Source organism: Phocoena sinus, chromosome 2 (genome assembly GCF_008692025.1).
Source record: "Phocoena sinus isolate mPhoSin1 chromosome 2, mPhoSin1.pri, whole genome shotgun sequence".
Lineage (NCBI taxonomy): Eukaryota > Metazoa > Chordata > Mammalia > Artiodactyla > Phocoenidae > Phocoena > Phocoena sinus.
This window is the reverse complement of record NC_045764.1, coordinates 128,456,541-128,483,392: the sequence shown is the minus strand read 5'-3', so window position 1 is coordinate 128,483,392 and position 26,852 is coordinate 128,456,541. Positions and strand designations below refer to the sequence as shown.

Genomic DNA, 26,852 nt, shown 5'->3' with positions numbered 1-26,852 from the left:
CCAAGATGCAAATTTTTAAATGGAAAATTTAAGACCCCTCCCCAGACTGCCAGGGACTCTGCATTTTAACAAGGTGCATTGTATTGATTAGCTCACGTCTAGGTCCAGCCTTCCCTAGGCTTCATCCTGCACCTGCTACATCCTCCTGCAGCTCTCTAATTCCAGACCTTCTATCTAAAGATGTTGTTTCTGTGTGTCCCCTTTTCATTCATCATGCTGGTAGCTCTTGTTAATGAGCAGCTTACTAGCATTCCCAATATGATCAATATTTGAATAAATGGATGTGTGTTTGCTTGTCTGGCTATTGACATTAATGTTTTGTCTAATATCTCAAAAGATAGCTGTGTGTGTTTGCCTCTTTCCACACTGTGCCTGGGGCAGACACTGAACTCATACACAGGTGATCATGAAGCATCCAGCATTGTGTCATAATTCATCATTAATATCTTTTTAAACTAAAGCTGAGTTTTCTAAGAGGGAAGGATGAGGAATCAGGTAGGTAAAATAACCATATTGGAGGTAATCTCATTGACAAGGGAGCTTTGTACTAAAAACCTTACCCCTCCCTTCTTGCCAGAACACGACTGCATTTTTTAATATATATGGAGTATTTTAAAGGTTTCACTCATAATACCTTTACTTTAAAAGTGCAACCCCAGCCCCACCATGTGTCTTTTGTTCTTGTTTTGGCATTTTTATTTGTTTCTTTATAGAAAACAAAATGCATTTGATGTCCAGGATACCCTAAATACAAATTAGATTTTTAAATTTTTATGAGAAATATTTTGTTATAAATTGATATAAATACATGGGAAAATGTTGTAATTGTCAATAAAATAAATTCCTTACATTTTAGTATATGCCATTTTCAAAACGAATTAGGAATAATAGTTCATGGGACTTCCCTGGTGGTGCAGTGGTTAAGACTCCACGCTCCCAATGCAGGGGGCCCGGGTTCCAGCCCTGGTCAGGGAACTAGATCCCACATGCGTGCTGCAACTAAGAGTTCACATGCCGCAACTAAGGAGCTGGTGAGCTGCAACCAAGGAGCCCCCCCACCCACCCCGGCTGCAACAAAGGAGCACACATGCCGCAACTAAGACCTGGCATGACCAAATAAATAAATAAAATATAATAAATAAATAAATAATAGTTCATTATCAGATCAAAATTCCATAAGGATTAAATTAAACAAAGACTACAAAATGTGTTCTGTTGATGGGAATGTAAATTGGTGCAGCCACTATGGAAATAAGTATGGACGTTCCTTAAAAAACTAAAAATAGAACTACCATGTGGTCCAGCAATTCCATTCCTGGGTATATATCTGGAAAAAATGAAAACGCTAATTCAAAAAGATACATGCACCCCAGTGTTCATAGAAGCACTCTTTACAATTGTCAAGGCATGGAAGCAACCCATGTGCCCATCAACAGATGAATGGATAAAGAAGATGTGGTACATATATACAATGGAATATTACTCAGCAATAAAAAATGAATTAAATATTGCCACTTGCAGCAACATGGATGGACCTAAATAATATTATGCTTAGTGAAATAAGTCACACAGAGAAAGACAAATACAATATGTTATCACTTATATGTGGAATCTAAAAAATAATACAAATGAATGCATATGCAGAACAGAAACAGACTCACAGATATAGAAAACAAATTTGTGGTTACCAAAGGGGAGAAGGAACGGGGGGAGGGACAAATGAGGGATATGGTATTAACAAACTGCTATGTATAAAATAGATAAGCAACAAGGATATACTGTATAACACAGGAATGTATACCTATTATCTTATAATAACCTATAATGGAATATAATCTGCAAAAATACTGAAACACTATGCTGTACACCTGAAACTAACACAATATTGTAAATCAACTATACTCCAAATTAAAAAATGAAAAAAAAAGTAATAGTGTTCTGTGCCTATACTGAAATAAGCCTTATTAAGGGAGCTTTCTATGAGTAGTTTTTCTCAACCGATTCTGTGCTTTCAAGGCACAAAGCTCTTGACAGAAACCATAATGTAGGACCCATCAGGTCTAGGTATCCAACAATAAACATCCCTGGGAAGCCTCTCTCTTTCCCTCAAGCTAGACAATTGGATTCACAGATGTTGAGACACAGGCTTTAGAACTCACAGACCTACCATCAAATCTTACCTGTATCATTAACTATCCGTGCAACTTTGAGCAAGTTACAATTTCCTTAACAAAGGGAGAAGCCATAGCTCCCTCCTATATTTGCTATGAGGATTAAATGCAATAATATGTATAAAACATTTAGAGCAATACTAGCCAGTACTGTTGTTGATTTAGGCTGTACGACAATAACAAAGATGAACTGAGATTGACAGAACCAACATCTTTCTTGCCAAAACAGTATTCTTGAGTTGATTCAGTCAAAAAAAAATATATATTTTTTTTTATAAATTTATTTATTTGGCTGCGTTGGATCTTTGTTGCTGCACACGGGCTTCCTCTAGTTGTGACGAGTAGGGGCTACTCTTCGTTGTGGTGCGCAGGCTTCTTATTGCGGTGGCTTCTCTGGTTGCAGAGCACGGGCTCTAGGCCTATGGGCTTCCGTGGTTGCTGCTCACGGGCTCTAGAGCACAGGCTCAGTAGTTGTGGCTCGCGGGCTCAGTAGTTGTGGCTCGCGGGCTTAGTTGCTCCGAGGCACGTGGGATCTTCGTGGACCAGGGACCGAACCTGTGTCCCCTGAATTGGCAGGCGGATTCTTAACCACTGCGCCACCGGGGAAGTCCCCCAAAATATTTTTAATTTGATATAATTGAAGGGCTAGGTCCACCGCTCCTGAAAAACAAATTCTAAGCCATGTCCTTTTTGCAGATAGAAGAGGCAGATGACTGGCTCAGGCACGGAAACCCCTGGGAGAAGGCCCGCCCCGAGTTCATGCTGCCTGTTCACTTCTACGGGAACGTAGAGCACACAGAGGCCGGAACCAAGTGGATCAACACGCAGGTATTCTGAGAGTCCTCGTGCTGAGCATTGTATAGAGGATGGCACAGCGTGTGACGTGTATGTGGTGTTGAGTATAGTGTGTAGTATATTGAATAATAAAGTATATTTTCATAAATAAATCTGTTACTTCTCTTGGTGAACCCACTCATTTTGGAGACCGGGGAGCTGAGGCCAAGAGAGAAGTGACTTCCCCAAGGTCAAGTGACTTACCAGGGTCATTTTCTCATCCGGTTTATAAGAAATTAATCGATTCTATAATCCCAGCATGCTTAGCTCTCCAGTTTTATATAAAGCTGTTGAAACCAAGATTGAATAAAGTTAAATGTCATTCTTCACCCCACTGCCGTATGTACATTGACTTGTAAATTCTAAGGGGTAGATATTTTTAAAGTGAAGTATTTGTTCAAAGGATTACCAAAGTTCTCCTTCATTACAAAGTCAAGAAAAACAATGCAAAATATTGCAAGATGCACTGTTACTGTGTGCCATATCACTTCTAGAGAAATAATGCTGGTGTCAATCCAAGTGTACTTAATGCACGGCCGTGAATTAGATTAGATTGTTACACCAGATTAGAGTGTCACCCTGCTACTGAACAATTTACTTTTCAGCTCCTCTCGTGGTGGTTTGTGCTTTGCTGTCTTCATACGTCCTGATAAATAACCCCTAAGAACTACTGGATTGCACTGTCCAATCACTGGAGGCTCCACTTGAGATATCTGTTTAGTAAATATGGTCTTAGGCCAGAAAAGATGTCTCACTGGCCACTTTAAAAGCTTAAAGAAAATGGTAAAGACCAAGGAAACGCTGTTCTTATATGGCAAAATCAGGAACAACATTCAGTATTGTAATGCTAAATTCAGTTGGTTTGCAGACTCTAGACCCGTGTTATAGTGGACTTTTAAGCTGATGCTTTATTCTGCTAATCCATGCAAGGCTATTCACAGTTCACAAAAGAAAAACTTCTTTTGAAGTTTTTCCTATCTGAACATGATTTTTTCAGCATACGAAATAATGGATCAGAAGCTAAAATAGGTCATTATGTATAATAAGGAATAAACTAATACTGTAATTTCAAGATGTTTCCCTCTATCCATCCCCCCCCCCCTTTTATTTTGGTTAAACAAGAGACCACAACTGAGTTGCAGTTGATTACAAATATGATCGTAAGAACTGCAACAAATCAATTGTTAATATGCCTAAAGAATTCTCACATGCTTTGGGTATTAATCTAGCAAGTATTTGGTGTCTGAAACTTCCAGTGGCTTCTGATCTGTTTAAACGTACGCAGGTTATACTCCCAATCCTGGAAGCATTCTGTTTACTTCGTAAGTCCCACTGATGACCTTATGATGACCTGATGATATATTTACAAAGCACCTCTAGACATTTTCATAATATATCCAGAAATTCAATTAGGGAGAGTGTGTTTTTCTGTGCCCACAAAGGCAAGTTTATGGGGCAGATGTAATAAAGGGTGAGCTGACCCAACCTGTGCAGAATTTTATGGATTGACGCCACTGCCTGGTCAGCCCCAGGTTTGTAGCTAGTGAGGTCAGAGAGCTTGAGGTCAGACCTCATGTATGCCTGCTGTGAAGGCTTCCAGTAAACTGAGTTATTTGTTTCATTTCTTGTGTCAGTTCAGGTCCTCTGGGAAGCAGACAGAAGGGAGAATTAGAAGTACAAGTGATCTACTGCAGAAATGCCTGTGAAAGATAAAGGGAAAGGGGACGGGAGGAGGGGGGAAGTCGTTCAGACTGCAACGCAGGTGTGACACCTGTGAAGAGAGAGAGGGAAAGAAGGATTCTCAGGAAGGAGCCTCACACTGCAGTGCATCTCTGAACAAGTGCCCAGGCTGATGGGACATTGCTCATGAGGGGAGTCCTGGCTCTCATGCTCCCACCACGATGGGAGCATCCCAAAGAAAGCACAGCCTCATGTGAGCTCTGAGGTGGCAACTTCTCCCTGAAGTTCTCTAAAGGGACCTCCAAGCCATGTGCTTCCCCAGCTGCTTCAATTATGCTTTGAGGGTCAGAAGGACGAGTCATGTTTGGACCCAGACTCAGAGTCCCACTCTGTAAGTGACTTCTCCTGATTGACCACAACTTGCTCTTAGAACTCCAGAGATCTTTATTTCCTAGTAAAAGATATTCAAATAAATGTGATTTATTACTCTGTGGTTAATAATGTTCATGAAAGCATGACTGAATGTATGTGACTGACTGATATAGGCTAGAGTGTTTCATTCCTTCATAATTCAGCAGACCAAATTAAAGAGATCTGTGGTTAGGTTTCAACACTACCACTGACTATGACCTTGGGTAAGTCACTTCTCTCTCAGCTTCATTCCCCTCATATCCAAAACGCCTTAAGTTGCACTAGATGATCTCTAGCCTCCTCCAATTCAATCCATCTGTTATTCCCCTTCCTTAGAGCTTGATTCTGATGAGGCAGGGAATAGAAAATTGTCTTCTCCCACATAAATTTTAAATTCATGTGAAACATGGTTCATCTTCCTGTTCTTCTGTATTTCCATGACTGTCACAAATATTGAGCTAAATTTTCCAAAGCTCACCTCTTAGACACATCTCAGCTAATTATCAGCTTATTTGTTAGATCACTAAAATAACTCTTCTTCGTGCAACTTTGAAAAATCCAGCATAGCATTTTAAACATCATATGTAATATTTATCTTCATAAATTTCCTATTCTGCTAATTTTCACCATATTTGAAATCAGATCATTGAATAGCCTATATGAAACTTATCTTGATTACTGTTTTTTAATGGGTACAGATTCACATTTACCACTTTGCACATCGTATTTTGCTCTCTTTAGAGCAATGGCTTGATCTTGAAACATGAAAGATCTGTGTCCAGATCAGGGCAAGGGACACAAAGGGAAGTCAGCGTGGAAATGATGTGGAGGACCATCTGGGACCATCTGTCTGGGTCATTCCAGCCATCCATATTGTTCCAAGTGGGAGGAGGACCGACATGGCCCCTAATACCACCTCCAGCCTTGGGACCCTTAGCTTGGTTTAGGGATCATACAGTTTGAGTTGGTGATGGAGCCAGGAACCAAATTCCAGCTGCTCTCTCCCACCTCTGTTCAACCTCCTCCATCCACGTGGGTAACAGTAAGTAGCTGCTTTGGTTTCACCCCGCAGGTGGTCCTTGCCCTTCCATATGACACCCCGGTGCCTGGATATCTGAACAACACGGTCAACACCATGCGCCTCTGGTCCGCTCGCGCACCCAATGACTTTAACCTCAGAGACTGTGAGTACAGCGTGGGCTCCCTTTCCTCATGTGTACCTTTAATCTTTCTGTCCAATAATTAGAGCCAAGTTGCACTGAGTTTCTGATCCAAACTCTTTAGTGACTAAAGCATTATATGGAGCAGGTATGGGGCACATGGTTAAATCAGTCCTTCAGTTTAACACTCTTAAGACTGTCATGTGAATCACAGCATGAAGGTTTGCTGGAATCTTTTTGGATTTTTAGGAATCCCACATGGTACCCAACAAGCATCAGGTGAGATCAGGGGGCTTCTAAAAACAGTGGCTGGCTCGTCTGTTTATTCATTTTTCTAACATTTCCCTCAGTTAACGTTGGAGACTACATTCAGGCTGTGCTGGACCGGAATCTGGCCGAGAACATCTCCCGGGTCCTCTATCCCAATGATAATGTGAGTGATCAAGCTTGCTTTCTCAGTGGAAACAGAAGCAGCTTATTTCAGAAGCACCTATTCAGTAGCCATAAGGCACATACTTAATATTGGGTTTTTTCCTTCAGTGAGGAATAATCACCATATCTCTTCCTGTCTTGTGTAGATTTCCCCTCCCACCCATGTAAGGAAAACGAATTTGTACAATTCATGAAATCAGAATTGGTGTTTCACCCTTGATTAGTGACCCCATCACTAATTGGGAGGCTCTGTACATGTATTTCAAACCAAAACCTGGCTATAAAAGATGAGGTGCAGTACAGGTGAAGCACTCCTTCCTTTCCAAACAGAAATTTCATCCACAGCATCAGAAGTCCCTGGAGGTGTCTTGCCTGTTCTCTTCCCCTCACTCATGGGTATCCTCTGACCCAAGGCAAGGTGGGGTCATGGACCTCAGAATAGACCCAGGAGCAGACATTTGTTTCTTATGCCACTTATTTATCTCATTAAACTTTTTCTTATAGGTGATCATTCCAAAGTTTACACAAAAAATAACTTAGTTTAAGAAAAAAAAAAAACACTTGGAACTGGATCTCAGATGACTGTTATGGATCTTTTTTTTTTTTTTTGCCGTATGCGGGCCTCTCACTGTTGTGGCCTCTCCCGTTGCGGAGCACAGGCTCCAGACGCGCAGGCTCAGCAGCCATGGCTCATGGGCCCAGCCGCTCTGCAGCATGTGGGATCTTCCTGGACCGGGGCACGAACCCGTGTCCCCTGCATCGGCAGGCGGACTCTCAACCACTGCGCCATCAGGGAAGCCCACTGTTATGGATTCTTAGTGGGTTAAAATATACTTAGCTCTAACTTCTCCATGAGTAAAATAATTTTCTGGATGCTATAATTTTTTAAAAAAAATAATAATCTCAGAAGCAACCAAACCAGTACTCTGCTCCACAAAGATGTCCACAAAACAAGGATCTTGGGGACTAGGACATAAATGATCCTAAGACCAGATATCCACTTAGTGTTAAACCCATCTCCAAGGAGGCTTAAGTGGATTTGCTGCAGCATTTTTAGGAACTTAATGGTATATGTTATTTTTCCTTTGGGAGCAACGATGTGACTTCAGTACCTTAAAAGAAATCTGTAACACAAAAGCAAAAGACTGTTCTGTTTCAAGGTCAATTAAAGTAAGAATCCTTCCAAGACTGGAGCCACACTGCCTAGCCAAACCCAAGCCTGCAGGATTGCTTAACTAGAAGGGGCTTGAAATTCATCCTCCTATCTTCAGTAGGGCCCAAACCTAACTTTACTTGGAAATAATCGTCCACAACAATTGATAACACATACTAGGTTAGCATGGGGTGCAAAGTTGACTAAATTCATTGGGCAAAAACGGTAGCTCTCAGGGTTATGCTTGTTTTTAAGTAGAAGTTGATAAATCTTTTTCGTACTGCAACCACAAGAACAGACTCATTGCCTCTCCCCAACTTGGCCATAGCCCTATTAGTCTGTCTTCCAAGAGTCTCGCCCCCTGTCCTCACTCTGCAACTAATGAGATTTTTTTTTTTTCCCTTGCTTAAAATTCTTTAAGGCTTTTGCTTACCCCTAAGAGAAGTACAGAATCGTAGGTGTATCTTCATCTATATGGTCATCAGTTCTCTGACACATCCTCTGTGATCTTGCCCTACCAATAGGTCCCAGCTGTAGAGGGTTATTTGCCCTGTTTTTTCTCACCTCCATGCTTTGCCCAGGTTTCCTCTGCCTGCAGGGAATACTCTGGCCCTCTGTGCTCACCTCAAATTCCTACTTACCTTTCAGGGCTCAGATAAAGAAATCATCTGAGTATTCAGGTTCCCAAAGTGCTGTGTATACACTTAAATACAACATAAATGTTTTTAAAAACTGTCTTGTTTTATTTCAAGCCTTGATTATACATCTGTCTCTCCCCAGTAGTTTGAACTTAACTGAGGTCGGTGATTGTTCAATTAATCATTTTATGTCTAGCACATTAAAAATTCCCTAACTCAATAAACATTTAAATTCATTGTGGATGGATTCATGTGCTTTTTTTAGAATAATGATTTCATTATATTTTGTACTATGAAACATGCTATTAGAAAAAGAAATATAAGCATATAAAAAACTACCAAGTTAAAAAAAAAATTCCAAATTCTATCACCTATAAATTCCCATTGGTAATATCAATCCAGACAGTTTCCTATTAATGACTTTAAATTTTTCTTTTGGTTTTTAAACTTTTATCAAAGTTGTACCTGCACACAGTTTAAAGAGAAAAGCAGCTCTCTGAGGCTTACTATAAAATCAGTCCCCTATTTCCCACTTCCCCAAAGCAACTACATCCCCTTGCTTTGAATTGCTTTCCTGGATACTTACCTCCATATTTCTAACAACATGCTGTTACTGCTGCTTCGTGATTTCCTCTTTTTACAATATTGATGCCCCACTACTGAAGATGAGAGTTTAGCTCCCTTCCTCCCATAGACTTCCACCCCCACCACAAAAACACGTTTTCTATGCCCACTCTCTCAACATAATCACATGGTGATTTGCACTAGCTCTTCAGCTAGTGTTTACATTATTATGACGCTGTCAGTGCTACAGACAGCTGATCTGTGCACATACATGTCATCATCTCTTGATTATTTTTCCTTTCCTGAAAATGTTCTCCTTTCCTGGAGTTAATCATTGTTTTGTTTGTTTGCTTGGTTTTCTGAGTACTTTTCCCTAATTTAGCATACACTCTACCCCAGTCGTAGAAATTTCCTCTCAATATATTCAAACACCTTAGGTATTCTGTTGACTCGGTCTTGAAGTCTCTTCTGGATCTCTTCTGGTTGGCTGCTCCGCTGTCATCCTGGGATTTACTTTTCCCATTGTTCTGAGGACGTCTCTCTGGGGTCATTTGTTTCCAGGATCCCACGTCTTGGTTTGCTCCCTTGTTTTGGTTGTACACATGCCTGGGGCTTCCTAGGAAAGGGTGCAAGTGAGGTCAATTTTTTTGAGACCTTGCATGTTGGAAAATGTCTTTATTTTGCCCTCTCATTGGGAGTTTGCCTGGATACTGAAGACTCAAAAGTTGTTTTTTTTTTAATCTCCTAGTTTTTGGTGTTGCCGAAAAGTACAATGCAATTGGATTCTTGATCTTTTGTTTGAATTCTGCTTTTTTCCCCCTTTGAAAGCTTCTAGTCTCCCTCTCCCTCTTCCCCTCCCTCTGTCCCTCTCCAAACCCCCTCTCTCCGAGTGTACTAGAAGTTTTGGGGGGGGGTGCTTTGGTGTAAGTCTGCTTTCACTTATCACGCCTGGGTACCCTTTCAGTCTGGGGACACAGGAATACAGCTCTCTGAGAAATGGTCTGGAATTGTTAAACATCCTCAACTGGTTCTTTAGTCTTCTTACCTTTTTTTCTTTTATTTATCATCTCTTTGTCTTCCTGCTCACGTTTTGGGCAATCACAACTCTCTCTTCCAATCTTCCTATTGGGTTTTTCACTTTGGCTGTCATGTTTTAATTTCCAAGTAATCTTTTTTTGCTCTAGATATTTTCTTGAAGCATCTTATTCTTATTTCTTGAATACAATATCTAATCTATCTGAGGATACTGGTAGTATTCTTCTAATCATTCTTTTCTCTAATGTCTGTTACCTCTAAGTTGGCTTTTATTATTTTAACATGTTTTAGAAGTTTTTCTTAGCTGTCTAATGGTCCTTAGCTGCCCACTGAAACTTAAGAGAAAGGTACCAACAAGTTTTGGGGAGCTCTGTACACTTGTTTGGGATTTATCTATTTGGTTTCCCTCACCTGTGACCTGCTGGGGCCACTTCCTGGTGGAGTTCCTCATGTCCATGTCTTTAGGTCCTCCCTCCTGTGCTGGTCGAATTCCCTAGAGAAGACGCTTGCAGCTTCTTTCCTGGTGGAATTAACACTGGCTGCCTGTGTCCTCAAATTCAGTTGGGAGATGAAGACTGAAAGCATCAGTATTCAGTACATAAACTTTCACTGAGCCTCTTCCCCCATTTTTAGTATGGGATGGTACCCCTGCCTCCGACTTTACCTGCTGCTCTCCAGTCCAGAGACCCCTGTTATACCATCTCCAGAGAACAGACCTCCAGCTTCTGCCTGAGTTGGCAAAGGAGATTGTCCAGTTGAGGGAATTGGAGAGGAGGTCTGAGGCCAACTGCTTCTTAGGCTCCCCACTAACCTTTTACCCTCTCTTCACCCCTACTTCTGAAGGCACCCAATGCTGACAATTCCTGGGCCTTTTGGGAGCTTCAGTGTATACACTGGGTTGTTCCTTTGGCTTTTCTCCACTACCAGGTCAGGATGCCGCTTTCCTGGGTCTTCTGGTTCAGTTTACCATTTATCCATCTGTTTTTCAGCTTTTGAAAAGTTGTTGCTGTTGTCTTCTCTCCATTCCCTTCATCCTTTATCAGTATGCCTTTTTTCAATCCCTTTACTGTCATTTTAGTGGAGTTTCAGGAGGCTGATGCTTGGCATTCAACCTGCCAGCTTCCACCAGACATCCCATGGGCTTTAGCCTTTAAGTCCCCTGGTAGGGGACGCCACCCATGTTCTGGCCACTCCTAGCAATGTGAGCCCTCTCACTCAGTCTCTCTGGCTTGAAGTTTTTTGAAGGGAAGGAGCTGAGACTGAAGCAGGAGTACTTTGTGGTGGCTGCTACCTTGCAAGATGTCATCCGACGTTTCAAAGCCTCTAAGCTTGGGTCCAGCAGGAGTGCCGGAACTGCATTTGATGCCTTCCCAGACCAGGCGAGTATTCAGCCTGAACGCAGGCGGGAACAACTGAGGGCATCAGGACTTCCATCAGATTTACTCCTCTGCCTCCATGCTAAAAAAAATCTGAGTGTCTATGTACCAATCAGAAACAGACTCACAGACATAGAAAACAAGCTTGTGGTTACCAAAGGGGGTGGAGGGAGGGAAACTAGGAGTATGGAATTAACAGATACACACTGCTATACATAAAATAGATAAGCAACAAGGATTTCCTGTGTAGCACAGGAAATTTACTTACCTATAATGGAAAATAATCTGAGAATATTTATATATAACTGAATCACTATGCTGTACACCTGAAACTAACACAATCCTTTAAATCAACTATACTTCAATTTAAAAAAAAACTGAGTAGCTACAGTATACTTAAAGCCTTCTGTAGAGGGCAGACATTTTGTTTGGTGCACGTATGAGGCATGGATGAGAACAAGGGCCTGGGCCGTCGGTGACCTTCACGTCGGTTTTCCCCTTGCAGGTTGCCATCCAGCTGAATGACACTCACCCTGCGCTCGCCATCCCTGAGCTGATGAGGATTTTTGTGGACATTGAAAAATTGCCCTGGTCCAAGGTCCGGATGCTTTGGCTTCCTTTTCCTTTGACTGGCCAGAATATCTGTGCTTAAGAGATTCTGCCCAAAGCGCCTTTCACAGTTTTTCAAAATAAGTCACTGTTGCTAACTTCCAACAGTTAAAGGTAAACTTTGCCCTGGCGCTGACATGTCTCAGGTCTTACTGCTTTACAGGGAGTAAGACTAAGAAATAAATAAACACATTGCTAATGGGACACAGCTCAGTGGCTACATTAAGGCTTATATTGTGTTTGCCATTTTTGTGTCTAAAAGGATTCGAAATTAAACTCTCTAGCCTCAGAATACAGCTAACTGAAGGTGTCTCCATCGATTTTAAACATACTTGGTACTTTCTCAGAACATTACTGAAGTTTTATTCCTCAAGTTTTGTTTGTTTAATAGATGAAAGACAAGTTAGGATACTAGAGATTTATCAGCATATGCTATCCTAAATTTTATCAGACAATTTACTGCTTTTCCTCCCCCTCCCGCCCCCCAAAAAAACATGTTCCCATTACCTGGACCATTCAGGAACCTAGCGGAATTGTGTCTAACTGTATACATGCAGATAGAATTGTCCTGTTGCTGACGGGCAGGAGTTGAGGAAGTGTTTGGCCTGCAGGATGGGGCACACCTGCAGGCCGCCTTTCCTGCAGAGGCAAGCACTGAGCCCCCCTCTCCCCGCAGGCATGGGAGATCACCCAGAAGACCTTTGCCTACACCAACCATACCGTGCTCCCGGAAGCCCTGGAGCGCTGGCCTGTAGAGCTGGTGGAAAAGCTGCTTCCTCGACATTTGCAAATCATTTACGAGATGAATCAAAAGCATTTAGATGTAAGTCACTTTGACAGATTCATAACCCTTTTGAGAAGGAGGTCTAGAGATGTTAAGGGTGGCTGCAGTCTTCCCTCTTACCAAACCTGAGGCCCAAACATCTTTCAGTCATTGATACATCAAAAGCACTCAAGTCTGGGTGGGGCTCTGTTAATGACATCCTTTTGAAAATAACTAACCTGGAGGGATGGCATCTCACTAAGCATCTTCACTCCTCTCTGTGGGAGTGAAGTTTTACCTTTGCTCCATCAAAGGTTTTGGTTGGGAAGTGAATGACGTTATCCCAGGGTTGCTGGAAACCTGAGTGACCAGTAAGGCCTTTCTCTTCCTTTGCCTAGAAAATTGCCGCCTTGTTTCCTAAAGATGTCGACCGCCTGAGAAGGATGTCTCTGATAGAAGAGGAAGGAGGCAAAAGGATCAACATGGCCCATCTCTGCATTGTGGGCTCCCATGCTGTGAACGGCGTGGCTAAAATTCACTCAGACATCGTGAAGAACCAAGTGTGAGCCTCCACCCCTGTCGCAGTGGGTCTCACATTGCTCTGGAATAGAACGGTGCTAGCGAATGCAGGGTTGCGGTTGGAGATGAGGAAAGGCCCCGTTAAATATTTAAAAGTAATGTCTTCTGTACAAAGAACCCTTCTCTAAAAGGAAAAGGCCTTCCTCTCTGAACAGTCCTAATTCTAGACTTACAAGAAAAAAAACAAAACTCTTCTGCTCAGAAGTCTGATATATATGTCAGTGCCGGAAAATCATATGAAGGTGATTAGATTGGATTTTTTCTTGCAATTATTTTGAATTGCAAATGGATTTCTATTTAGAATGACACCCATAGCTGCTGTCAGCCCCTCTCTCCACTTTTATGTAACCTTCCTAAGCCTACACTCTGCTCCTTAGATCTAACCCTGAACTTCATCCAGCATGCGGGAACCTGCCGTTCCGGCCACGTTTAGTGATGTGTCTCTTCCATCTCCAGATTCAAGGACTTCAGTGAGCTAGAGCCAGACAAGTTTCAGAATAAAACCAATGGGATCACTCCAAGGCGCTGGCTGTTACTCTGCAACCCAGGACTGGCAGAGTTAATAGCAGAGGTAACCGGGAAGTGCCGAGGGAAAGGGGGTTTCTGACTAGAATTCAAGAGGCAGGGAGTGCGCTTATAACTTGCAAGTGCAGTCTGCAGCAGCGCCTGCTTCATCCCCAAGCCAGTGGCCTGTGCAACCCCACAGAGCTCCGCACTGGTTTCGTTCTCCGCCGTAGCCAGCTTGAAATTCTGAATTTCAGAAAAAAGAGACCCCACGCATTACGTAGCTGGCCCTGGTGAACAGTGCTCATATGACATCTACCCCTGTTTAATAAAAGGATCACAGAGGTCCTCTAACAGGACCTTTGTTTGTCCTCTAATAGTAACTAGTAGAACCTGGGTTATTTGTCACCCTTTTTAGGTAGATTGCCTGTTTTTAACACTTAATACCACTGAAGGTATAGCAAGTGTTCTTCCCACACGGCGTTTTCAGCATCTCCTGTGAACGAAGCCATTCTGTGTGCTGTGGGGTGCGAGTGTTAGGGGCGTGTGAGCCCTTGCCACAGACTGACAGAAACTGCTCATGTGGGCTTGACTGCCTTCCCTGATTCGAGTCACCTTTTCCTTTAAACTGAAAGAAAATCGGGGAGGACTGTGTGAAGGACTTGAGCCAGCTGACGAAGCTGAACAGCTTCCTGGGCGACGACATCTTCCTCCGGGAGATTTCCAACGTGAAGCAGGTGAGGCTTCCCGGTGTGGATGCTTTGCCCAGCAGCACTTGCTTGGAGGGTTCATGCCCCACTCTTTAAAAACAGACCACCCACCCAATGCTTCTGAGTCCAAAGGGCTCTGGCCCCATGCACTGTCTCAACAGGAGAACAAGCTGAAGTTTTCTCAGTTCCTGGAGAAGGAGTACAAAGTGAAGATCAACCCATCCTCCATGTTTGATGTGCAGGTGAAGAGGATCCATGAGTACAAGCGGCAGCTCCTGAACTGCCTGCATGTGGTCACCATGTACAACCGTGAGTCAGCCCTGCAGCCCCCGACCAGCCCCCAGAGGTGGAGCTCTCACCACCCTGGCCATCCACCGTCCTCCGTTCCATCCCCTTCTCCATCTTTTGCAGGCATTAAGAAAGACCCGAAGAAGCTATTCGTGCCCAGAACAGTTATAATCGGTGGCAAAGTAAGTTGCTTCTCTTCCCTGGGTACTTGGGGGCTCTTGTCTCTTTTGCTGTTTCTCCACTTCATCATGCCTGCATTCTGTCATGTGTCCACACCCTTCCCCAAGGCTGCCCCAGGATATCACATGGCCAAACTGATTATAAAGCTGATCACTTCAGTGGCAGAGGTGGTGAACAATGACCCCATGGTTGGAAGCAAGTTGAAACTCATCTTCCTGGAGAACTACAGAGTGTCTCTTGCTGAAAAAGGTAGTGCTGTCCTCACAAACCATGCGGGGCCAGGGCACATGCTAGGGATGGATTACACGTTATAGAAAAATGGAGCAGCTGACCTCGGGAGCCAGTGACTTAGGACAGAAGGTGTCACTCTTAGGCAGAATACGACCCTAAGCTAAGAATGTTTAAGGTGACCCAACTGACACTGAGATGACTGTCCCCAGACTCCACATCAGAGGTTACATCTGCAAACACATTTTCCTCTTCTCAGCTGCTCAGGGCTGGGTGTTGGAGGAGGTGGCCCTGAGGTTTTGGTAAAGTACAGAGCGTGCTCTACAAAAGAAAAAAAAGATCTTCAGTTCCCAGCCCCAGTTCTGCAATAGAACACCAGTGCCCCAATCCCCGGATATTCCTCTGGTCACTCCATGGAAAGAAGGGCTGTCATTTGTTCATGTGGCAGCAGGGAATGAGGGCAGATGTCAGGCTGCCAAAGCCCTAGGCTTAGACGTGCCTCAGACAGGCGCTCAGAGCAGGCGTGGAGTTCTCATGTGGGGACAGGCAGACTGGCAAGAAGCCAACATCCCTTTCTTTTTCTTATTTGCATCACAAAGCACCACCCACATGCAAATGCCAACTGTGTGTTCTCCCTTTTCCCGAATTGAAAAGGGACCTTTCTCTTTCTGAGGTGTTTTTGGGTCCTCTGATGTTACAATTTAAGAACTGTCTGCATAAAGAAAAAAAGAGCCAGATTTTTATGGGCGCAAATGAAGATATGTCTATAAGCTCTCAAAGTAAAGCTCTCAAAGTAAAGCAGGTCCTGTGCTTTGTAGTGGAGGCACCGGAGGGATGCTGCAGGCAGCAGGAACTTCTGTGTGAATCAGACTGAAAGGTCTGCCCTGGGCACACCTCAGTTGCCTGTGGCTTATTTCCCTGCAGTGAAAGTGGAAGGAAGGTGGTAAAGAGTGGAAGGAATGGCACAATCCAGTTTCCTCAGATTGCAAAAGAGGGGTCAGGGAAGATTCTGAATTTTAAGGATCAAGAAAGAGAAGTTTAGATATATTTTATAAAGTTATAAAATAGAAGAAATAAAAATAAAACCATAACAAAAACTGAAAGGAGGAAGGGGGAGAAGAGAAATGTAAGGTTGATAAAAAAAATTAATCAGCCAGTCCAAGAAAGAAATGGAAAATTTTATTTGAGCCAAACTGAGGATTATAACCCAGGAACAGCAGATCAGAAAGTTCCAAGAACTGTTCCACCCATTAGAAGTCAAAGCAGTTATATAAGTTTTTCGAGACAGGGGGCTCTACATTAAATGCTGTATTGTTGACAGTTTACACAATCCAGATCTTCAGGTACAAAGTGGTGGGTCATTGTGACCCCTTACAAGATCAAGAAGGAATGTTATCTTTTAAGGAGTTGTCTTGTTGGTGCCAGGAGAACGTTGCTCTTTATGGCTGAGTAGATATTTCTGCTGATGGGGAGGTTTGGTCCATGCCTAATGCAGATACACAAGGCACAGGAGAAGGGAGAGAGGAGGCCAAAGGGCAGAGAAAAATTTTCATGTTTAACTTGTTCTTGTCTTGCCATAAAATAGGAATTTTATTTCACTGTAGTGTCAACTTTTATAGCAGAGAGTCAGTAGATGCTCTTTAAAGTTTATAGACCAAGGAAGAGTAGTGTAAGCATAGAGTTATTTAGCACTGTGGCCATAACCACCAAGAAGCACATCAGAAGGGGGCAAAAGTGGTTGCCAGAGTCAAGGGGAAGAGTGAGATCCATCCTACACCATTTGAGTGTTTATCTTGATGTACACATACTACTTTAGTGATTAGAACAGGCCAGCTAGGTGAATGCTTGGATACCGTACAAGCAGATCCAGAGAGACCAGGATCACTAATTCTATCACTAATGCCTTGCTTGCAGTCATTCCAGCCACAGATCTGTCGGAGCAGATTTCTACCGCAGGCACCGAAGCCTCGGGGACAGGCAATATGAAGTTCATGCTGAACGGGGCCCTGACTATCGGGACCATGGATGGGGCCAATGTGGAAATGGCCGAGGAAGCCGGGGAAGAGAACCTGTTCATCTTTGGCATGAGAATAGAGGACGTGGCTGCTTTGGACAAGAAAGGGTGAGAGAGCACTCCTGCTTGTTGAGCAGGTATCCCCCCCAGGAGGGTACCTGCCCACCCAGGTGTCCCATTGAGGCAGGTCCCATGAGAGTGACAGCAGAACATCTCCCATGAGTCAGGGGACCCTCCTGACCACAGATTAGTCTTGTTACACGCAGCAAGTGAAAGTGAAAGGAGCTTGGGCACAGGTACATGGGCTCGTTGCTATTTGTTATCAGCCATGACAGAGCTGGCCTCATGAGCTATTCACTTCTCCACATCTGTGATCTTTACTTTGATCAAAACACTGAACCAGTGTGTAGTTGAAGTTTTTGCCTATTAATTAAACCATCTAGTGTTCCTTTAAGACCTCAAAGAGATGGACTAAAATGTGGTAGATGATAGGCCTGGTTGTATAGAAGCACCCAGAATACTTGTTCCACTTAATACCTGGATAGGTTTATTAACCTGGATTCAAATAAGAAGTAAAGAAAGATGCTGCTCAAAGGAACCACAGCAATCACAAAATCTGGAGGGTGTCAAATACACTTCCCAACCCTTGGAAGTAAATTTTTGTTCAGTAGCAACAAATTTGGGAATCTGTGGGACCAAAGAGCAACTGTCGGGGACCTCCCTGGTGGTCCAGTGGTAAAGAATCCGCCTTACAATGCAGGGGATTCGGGTTCGATCCCTGGTCAGGGGACTAAGATCCCACATGCTGTGGGGCAACTAAGCCCGCACGCCACAACTGCTGAGCCCGTGTGTTGCAAACTACAGAGACCACGAGCTCTGGAACCCGTGCGCCAGAACTATAGAGCCCAAGCGCCCTGGAGCCTGCACACCACAGCTAGAGAAAAGAAAACCCGCCGCCACACTAGAGAGAAGCCCACAGGCCACAATGAAAGATCCCACGTGCTGCAACTAAGAGCTGACGCAGCCAAAAATAAATTAAAGAAAGAAAGAAATAATAAATAAATCTTTTTTTAAAAAAAGCAACTGTACAACGCTTGTTTAGAGCCATAAAGCCTGCTTTGAAATGAATCTTACTGTATTTTACCGGATTAGACTATTGCTCTGTGACTAGGATTTTTATTATCTACTGTCCTTAGTGTCTTTGGTTACAAGGAACTAATCAAATTTAGTTGGGAAAAAAGATGTTAGGATCTAGTTAAGTATTATTTATACCCTGTTGAACTCTATAATGACTTTATAAATACCATATTTCTGAATGCATTTTTCACAGCTAATGTAGTGTCCAGTGTGTCATTAACATTAACAGAACCTTTTCTTATCCCTGGCCCCGACCCTACAGGTATAAGGCAAAAGAATATTACGAGGCACTTCCAGAGCTAAAGCTGGCCATCGATCAAATTGACAAGGGCTTCTTTTCTCCCAAGCAGCCTGACCTCTTCAAAGACTTAGTCAACATGCTATTTTATCATGACAGGTGAGTTCCCACAAGAAGATGGTGCTGTTTGGGCCGTGGAAAGGGGATGAGAATATCTTAAACCAACTGCAACACATGTAGATTAGCATAGATCTGTGATCTGATAAGCTAACGTAGACTTGGAAAGGAAAATTAGATATTCTCCACTAACAATGCAAGGAGAAGACTTAAGAATAAGACCCACAAATTTGGTATTCTTTTTCTCCTTCCACGGGTGTACCCAACTTTCAGATGCATCCGTGTGATAACATTCTCACGTGTGGGAAGAAAGGTTGAGGGCTGGTTTAAACCCTTGTGAATAGAAGTGTCAGATTGGTAAGCCAGCCGTGCCTGACATTAAGCAAAAGCGAATTCTGAATGGAATCTTAGCACACATCTATTAATGAAGCTTCTTGTCTTTTCCTTCTAATCACAAAAAAAGGTTTAAAGTTTTTGCAGACTATGAAGCCTACGTCAAGTGTCAAGAAAAAGTCAGTCAGCTGTACATGGTGAGTACATGGCCGAGACTTACAAAGGAAACCAGTTTACGGTTCATTAAAATTTTGGTTTCTTTTTATTAAATCTAAATAACAGGGCCCCACCAACCAATCAAAAATGGGAAGTGAGGCAGCTCTTTAGGTTTTTCACATCAAAACTTGACTGTTCCCGAATTCAGGCAAAGGTTGGCATTTGACATTTCAGTTGCAGTTGTAGGTTTTTTAATATCCAAGTAAAAAGTCACAAATAATTCAATATTTATTGAGGACCCACCATGCAGCAGGCATATCCTAGAGACTGAGAGTATAAAGCGAAATTAAATACTCACTTTACCCACTCATTTATTCAACAGAGAGGCACTGGGGCATTGGGTGCCTCCATGGCAGGCACCATGTGGGCACTGAGGCCCCAGCATGGACAAAGCCAAGGCCCCTCCAGGAGCCTATTTAGGGCCGGGGCCCTTAAACAGAAGTGCATCAGAATCACCAAGCAGTTTTCTCAAAGTACAGATGCCCACCGCCTTCTAAGAGATTCTGACCCAGTAGTGGGTGGGACCACCATCAGCATTTGAAAAATCTGCTAAATTGCCCAGAGATGGAAACAACCTAGGTGTCCATCATCGGATGAATGGATAAAGAAGATGTGGCACATATATACAATGGAATATTACTCAGCCATAAAAAGAAACGAAATTGAGCTATTCGTAATGAGGTGGATAGACCTAGAGTCTGTCATACAGAGTGAAGTAAGTCAGAAAGAGAAAGACAAATACCGTATGCTAACACATATATATGGAATTTAAGGGGAAAAAAATGTCATGAAGAACCTAGGGTAAGACAGTAATAAAGACACAGACCTACTAGAGAATGGACTTGAGGATATGGGGAGGGGGAAGGGTAAGCTGTGACAAAGCGAGAGAGAGGCATGGACGTATATACACTACCAGATGTAAGGTAGATAGTTAGTGGAAAGCAGCCGCATAGCACAGGGAGATCAGCTTGGTGCTTTGTGACCGCCTGTAGGGGTGGGATAGGGAGGGTGGGAGGGAGGGAGACGCAAGAGGGAAGAGATATGGGAACATATGTATATGTAAAACTGATTCACTTTGTTATAAAGCAGAAACTAACACACCATTGTTATACTCCAATTATACTCCAATAAAGATGTAAAAAAAAAGAAAAAGAAAAAGAAAAATCTGCTAAATTGATTCTAAGGCTGAACCTTCATTTATCAGGAAAGGACTGACCCCCCCTAGTATTTGAAAATTGTAAAGTAAGTTCCTCTCCTGGATTACCCATGGAGTGGTGCTATATGAATAGAATATAAATGTATAGAAAGAGGGCAGGTTTCACATTTGAATTTAAAAAAAAGAAAAAGGAATGAAACAAGGAAAGAAAGAAAGAGAGAGCGAGGGAGGGAGGGAGGAAAGAAGGAAAGAAAGAAAGAAAGAAAAGAAAAGGAAGGAAAGGGAGAGAGAGAAAAAAGAAAAGGGCTAGAGCCACGTGAGTAACCCTTCATGTGCAAAGTCATACATCTTTACCAAAGAGCCCAGCCCTCTAGGTACATTTAGTAAATATATGGAAAGGCGATCATCTCTGATAGGAAAGACTTGTAGGGAACTGTAGAAACCACAGAAGAACAGATACAGGACGAGGCTGGCCCTGTGCTAAGACTCCAGCTTGGGCTTCTTGAGGTAGCTGTCCTTGCCCACACAGTCTCTATTTTGGCTCTCCAACTAGAAAGCCATTATAGACCAGACCAGTGGGAACACATAAACTCTCCACCTCCTGCCCTCTGGACACATCAGTCACTATTTCCGACAGAAACATACTGCGCTAAGATTTCTTTCTATTCCTTTCCCAAAGCCAGGTGACAAGGTAGTTCCCATAGTCATCCCAGATATCCCTTTGGGGTTTTAAAACAGGATCACTCAAGGCCTGTGCTGCTTTACAGCATATCCAGCCCCCCAAAAGTGTATATAAACCAGAGTTTTATATACTTCCCAAGGAGAGGCAGTGCTAGATTTAAGCAGAGTGGCTCACTTCCTGCTCCCTGAACACTGGAGAGAGCAGCCACATACAGCCTCCAAGAACTCAAAGATAGAGGAAAGAAAATGGCCCCCTCTAGCTCCTTCCTCTTGATCTCAACCCATGCTTGTTATGTAGAAAAGCTGTATAGGAAAAGAAACAGAAGTGAAACAGCAGGAGAAGAAAATATGAGTGAGGGCACGCACAAATGTGAATGTTGGTTTTGCACAATGGTCCCTTCTAAAATGATGGCCCTGATCCAAAGGATGCCCACCTAGAAGGCCAGCATTCTGTTCCATCTTCCTTGTTCATTAGTGTAAACTGCAGCTTTTACTTTTTTTTTTTTTTTTTTTTTTTTTTTTTTGCGGTACGCGGGCCTCTCACTGTCGTGGCCTCTCCCGTTGTGGAGCACAGGCTCCAGCCATGGCTCACGGGCCCAGCCGCTCCGCGGCATGTGGGATCTTCCCAGACCGGGGCACGAACCCGTGTCCCCTGCATCGGCAGGCGGACTCTCAACCACTGCGCCACCAGGGAAGCCCTGCAGCTTTTACTCTTAACAATAATTGTATTGTTGAAGCGTAGAAAACATGGCCCACATGGTTGGAAAGTCTAGTCATTATCCCTTTAAATAAAGAACGTGAAGAGAGGAATCTTTTATTCTTTTCTTATTTTAGTAAGTTTCCAAAGTCTGAATAAACTAATTTCAGACTGTGTTTTAGTTTTTCTTTTAAATGTTTATAATTCATTGCTGTTGTTTTCAAATAATATTCTGGTCATTTCCATAGAACTCCTTCTTAGAGTTCTTTACGAAATCACGAGACTCTAAGTAGATTCTCAGCTGCATAGCACAGGGAGATCAGCTCGGTGCTTTGCGACCCACCTAGAGGGGTGGGATAAGGAGGGTGGGAGGGAGACCCACTAAAAGGGAGGGGAGATAGGGATATACATATGCATACAGCTGATTCACTTTGTTATACAGCAGAAACTTACACAACACTGTAAAGCAATTATACTCCAATAAAGATGTTAATAAAAAATAAATAGCTTCTTATACTTTTTACATAAAATTATGAGATATATATTTTATTTAGATATATAGATGTATATTTTTTATTTAGGATAAAACCTTAATTGGTCCTGTTTTCAAACCCCAGTGGAGTATTTGGGATTCAGTGTAAACCTATTGGAGTATCTACTTTCTGAAAAAAACAGGAAAAGAGAAGTCGGTGAATAAAGTCTCCCATGGGACTGTTTGCCTGCATGGTAGCTAATGTTCTAGAGTAGTGTTTTTCGAGCTCTGGCTGTGAGCCACGGGATAAATTTCTTACGTGGCATCTAGCAGACAATGAATGTTAGTCTCTTCCTTTCCCCCGTAGTTTAAAGGGAGATGAGGTATCTTCATTCAAAATGAAGCATGGGAAATAAGGCTTACATGCCAAAACATTGTAACTATGGCAGAAATTACCAATTAGGATTTCTGTAAGAGTGAAAAATACTTTCTTTTTCATTTTAGAGAAATATAATCTAAAATAGGAGAAAAGCACAGTCTGCCCTGTCCAGCTCCCAACTGTGAAACAAATGTATTTATGATTCATTACAATTTACTCCTGTCACTTTCCCCATAAATTGTACTTGGATGTGCTTGGCCTGATGTTTGTCATACAGCTTGTTGGGCACTCAGGCCCTGAGCCTTAGATGCACATCAATTTAATTTAATTCAATTAAACAAGTATAATTCTTGTTTACAGAATCCAAAGGCCTGGAACATCATGGTACTCAGAAACATAGCCGCCGCAGGGAAATTCTCCAGTGACCGCACAATTAAGGAGTATGCCCGGGACATCTGGAACATGGAGCCTTCTGACATAAAGATTTCCCTGTCCCGTGAACCCAGCAGTGGGGTGGACAAAGCCAATGGAAAGTAAGTTGTCCTGAGTAAAATAGTCCTGAGAAAAAATACCTTCTTACTGGACTTCAACATTTTCACAACGTTCTTTGATTTTGTTTTGTTTTATTAAATAATAATCTAGTTAAGTATCTCTGGGAATTGGGAGGGAAAGTCTATGACTATATTAGGGCTAAAAATACAGTGTTAATTTCCAAAGGCTACATGAGTGCCAAATCTTACTATTTTATAGCAGATTGAACAGCATGCTAGGACTTTCCCCAATGCTATTCAGAAAGCTAGAAAACAGCTTGGAACTTTTTAATGCCATTTAAATTAACGAAACTGAAATACAAATTATTTAACTACATTGGAGCATCTTTCTTGCTACTGCTTGCTGTCTAGGTGCAAATCAAAAACCACCTTATCCACAGATATCCCCAGAATGTTTGGTAACTGTACATTTTTAGATGGGATCAAATTTTTACCAAATTCTGATTCTCCACAGTGAAGTTTTGGCATGTTCCACAAAGTAGACTATGACAAGCTAAACAAGAACATTCCATAATGCCCAGCATCCATGCTTTCTCTTACTAAAATGGCAAGTGACTTGTAGAAATGTCAGTAACTTCAGCTCACCCAAGCAGCCCGGTACAGTTTTACATAAAATAAGAAATATACACCACAAGTGGTGTTTGGACCAAGTCTTCGCTCTCCGCTGTACTCAGACCTCACGCGCACTGCTGGCTCAGAAAATCTCTGCAGGAAAAGGACTTAGATGAGCTCACATGCGTTCCCCACCTCGTGGTCTAAGTAAACCAGAGCAGCCCTCATTGCATTTAGCAAAGCAAATCTTACCTCACGGTTTTTAACAGTGTGGTGCTTTTACACAGGAAGGTGTGTTGGAGGCCAGGAGGAAAGATCACCGTCTTCACCCTCTCTTTGTTCCTATATGCACTGTGTGCAATTTCATAGAGCTGCAAGGGGCAGAAAGACAAAGACTCAAAGGCTGCTCATTGAAGCAGTTGTTTTCCTAGTCTCATTTTCCTAAAAGGGTATGGAAACAGCCAACTTAAGGAGTTAGTCCCATTAAGTCAGAGATAATGGGCACCCTGCATATCCCTGAGTGGTTGCCTCTACAACCAAGGAGCTGAAAGCTGCACAGCTCGTGGAACAGTGGCAACAGTGTATTGTATACACCAGGCGGCACAGCAATTCAGGGGTGCAGAGAACCCCTTATAATGTCAGAGACCCTTCTTTAGGCCCTAATCAAAGTTTGGCTGGCTGAGAAAATGGTGAAATTAGTAGAGTATGTTTCTGTCAGCCGCTGAACTTAGTTTACCTTTTTTTCCAAATTCCAAAGGCACTGTTTTGTCATCCTCACCGTGTATGATAAGAAGGGGAGAAGACAGGAATTTAACACTAGGAACAAGTGGAAGAAAAGCTTTCAGTTCAAGAAATATACATTGAGATTTCTCCTCTTCTAAGTTAAGCCTTTAGCAAAACATGAGGTTTGCCCAAAATAAAGGAATGCTCTTTCCATCCCTCCCAGGAAATACAACTTCATATACAATAAGCTTCATATAGTGACTTTTTTTTCCTCCAGGCAAGATTCTTCTGTTTACTCATACAATTTACTTAGCTTATTTGATTTAATTTATTCCTGTGTGATTTTTGAAAATAAGGAACAAAAACACTGAATTTGTACAGAATTAGCAGAACCTCACCTTTTCCTTATTCTGCCTTATTTCATAATATCTGGAATGTTTTAATTAAATGAAAACAAAGTAAGTCAAAACCAAAAAATAACAAGAACTACCACAGGACCAAGGAGAACTCTTTGTAGCAATTTGTTTACATTTCCCCATAAATGTACAGGATGGACATGAGATCAATAGGTTTGATTAGCCTCCTGGTCACCTTCCTATCTGGTAATTCAAAAAGGCTATGACATGAAGAATGACTAATAGTGCTTCCCTGTCCCCTTCCAAATTCTGATACCATCCACCCCTGCCACAGTGACTCGCTGTTACTCCTGAGGATGGTAGATCCCGCAAGTATGCTGAAATAGAAAAAATACTGATAACGACTGCCTATTTGTAGGCACTCGAGATTCTCCAACTGTGAGAGGCTAACTTGCCAGATTCTAGTCACTGGACTTGCTGCTGGGTTATTCGGCTGGATGGTGTATGGATTTTGGTTACATGGGGAATAAGACCTAGAACTCAGAGATTCCTCCAAGGAATACTAGGTTAGACCGTACAGGACCTTTAAAGGGTCCTGAAACACCCTAAACCTACAACTCCCTTTATAACTTCAGAGAAAGTACTGAATTGGTAAAGTCACTAAATTAGACATAAGGATAATACCAAATACTAAAAATTTGTAGATACTGTAGATACCTTACCCCAAATCCTAGTGCCCATCTAAGAATTCTCACCTACTCATTCAGACTGGTCATCTCCCCATTCAATAAGTCACATGAGAATTACCCACCAGATCCTATAGATATAGTAATAATGGACATCTTTACGTCATTAAGTTACTTTTCATCACTGGGGAAGACTAGTTCGTCTTTCCTCAGGGCATCCATAACCGTGCTTAAAAATCCTGGAAGTTTCCAGTAAATCTATTTTTTAAAAAGGAAAAAAAAATTGAAACATGGCCTATAGCTATGTCATTTGTTATAGTTTCCCACTATGAACTGTAGTAATATAGAGAGTAGTGAGTTTCTAAATATAATAAACTTTTTTTTGGAAATATAACTTTTATGTTTTAAAAGTAATTCACATTATTGTAGGAAATTTGGAAAATAGAAGAAAGAAGAAACAAATCACACATAATCCCACCATCCATAGATAATCACATTAAACATTTTGTGGTTTTTACTTATCTTTTTTTAAAGTACAAGTAGCACCACTAACTTATTTCTTCATACTCATAAAGGAGCAGTGATACGCATAATCTAAAAATTGCTTCTACAGTGAACTGCAGAATAATTAAGTGGTTTAGTTGGGGAAAAGAATATTCTGATTAGTTAGAAATTCTGATAAAGTATACAATACATAGATAAAGTATACAATACATAGATATACAAAGTATACAATACATAGATAATTGGCTTTAAAGGATTTGAACATTATAAACTCTGTTGAATATGATTTAATATTGCAATGCTTTAAAAAGGCATTTTAGGTTTTAATAATGACCACAGGACTCCAAATATAACAATTATCATTCTAAACATACTGAATTTCCTCATTAATGGAAAGTTCCAGTAAAAAGAATGCTAGCTAAATCAGCGCTTGCCATATTTTGATTAAGTCGAAAGGTAAATTAGCTTATATGCCCTAAAAACATCCATTTCAACTGAAAATGAGGAAAGGACATAAACCCTGAGCAATACTGCACCTTCCTCAAACTTTTAACCCTGCCTCTAAACTACTCCCAAGTCCATTCAGTTCTCTCCATTTCCACTAATCACCCAGCCTAACCCAGCCCTCATCTCTTGCTTGGATTACACCAACAATCCAGGTGGCTTCCTGTTCCACCCTCGCCCTGCTGTAACCCAGTTCCCACAGGGAAACCAGAGTGATCATT

The 26,852-nt window shown here is 42.1% G+C and overlaps 1 protein-coding gene across 3 annotated transcripts in view; it reads left to right on the top strand.

Moving 5' to 3' along the window:
- The window catches only part of PYGL (glycogen phosphorylase L), a 53,296-nt gene that overhangs the window by 16,927 nt on the left and 9,517 nt on the right, over positions 1 to 26,852 (top strand). For 2 of the 3 annotated variants that reach the window (XM_032623821.1, XM_032623823.1), the window contains exons 5-20: positions 2,868 to 2,999; positions 6,169 to 6,280; positions 6,607 to 6,689; positions 11,314 to 11,457; positions 11,960 to 12,052; positions 12,740 to 12,886; positions 13,225 to 13,388; positions 13,862 to 13,976; positions 14,545 to 14,646; positions 14,781 to 14,928; positions 15,031 to 15,089; positions 15,195 to 15,336; positions 17,230 to 17,437; positions 18,729 to 18,863; positions 19,285 to 19,351; positions 23,116 to 23,288. In XM_032623821.1, the coding sequence (XP_032479712.1) occupies positions 2,868 to 2,999; positions 6,169 to 6,280; positions 6,607 to 6,689; positions 11,314 to 11,457; positions 11,960 to 12,052; positions 12,740 to 12,886; positions 13,225 to 13,388; positions 13,862 to 13,976; positions 14,545 to 14,646; positions 14,781 to 14,928; positions 15,031 to 15,089; positions 15,195 to 15,336; positions 17,230 to 17,437; positions 18,729 to 18,863; positions 19,285 to 19,351; positions 23,116 to 23,288 (2,024 nt within the window). The remainder of the gene's footprint in view (positions 1 to 2,867; positions 3,000 to 6,168; positions 6,281 to 6,606; positions 6,690 to 11,313; positions 11,458 to 11,959; positions 12,053 to 12,739; positions 12,887 to 13,224; positions 13,389 to 13,861; positions 13,977 to 14,544; positions 14,647 to 14,780; positions 14,929 to 15,030; positions 15,090 to 15,194; positions 15,337 to 17,229; positions 17,438 to 18,728; positions 18,864 to 19,284; positions 19,352 to 23,115; positions 23,289 to 26,852) is intronic. The other variant, XM_032623822.1, reaches the window with a different exon arrangement.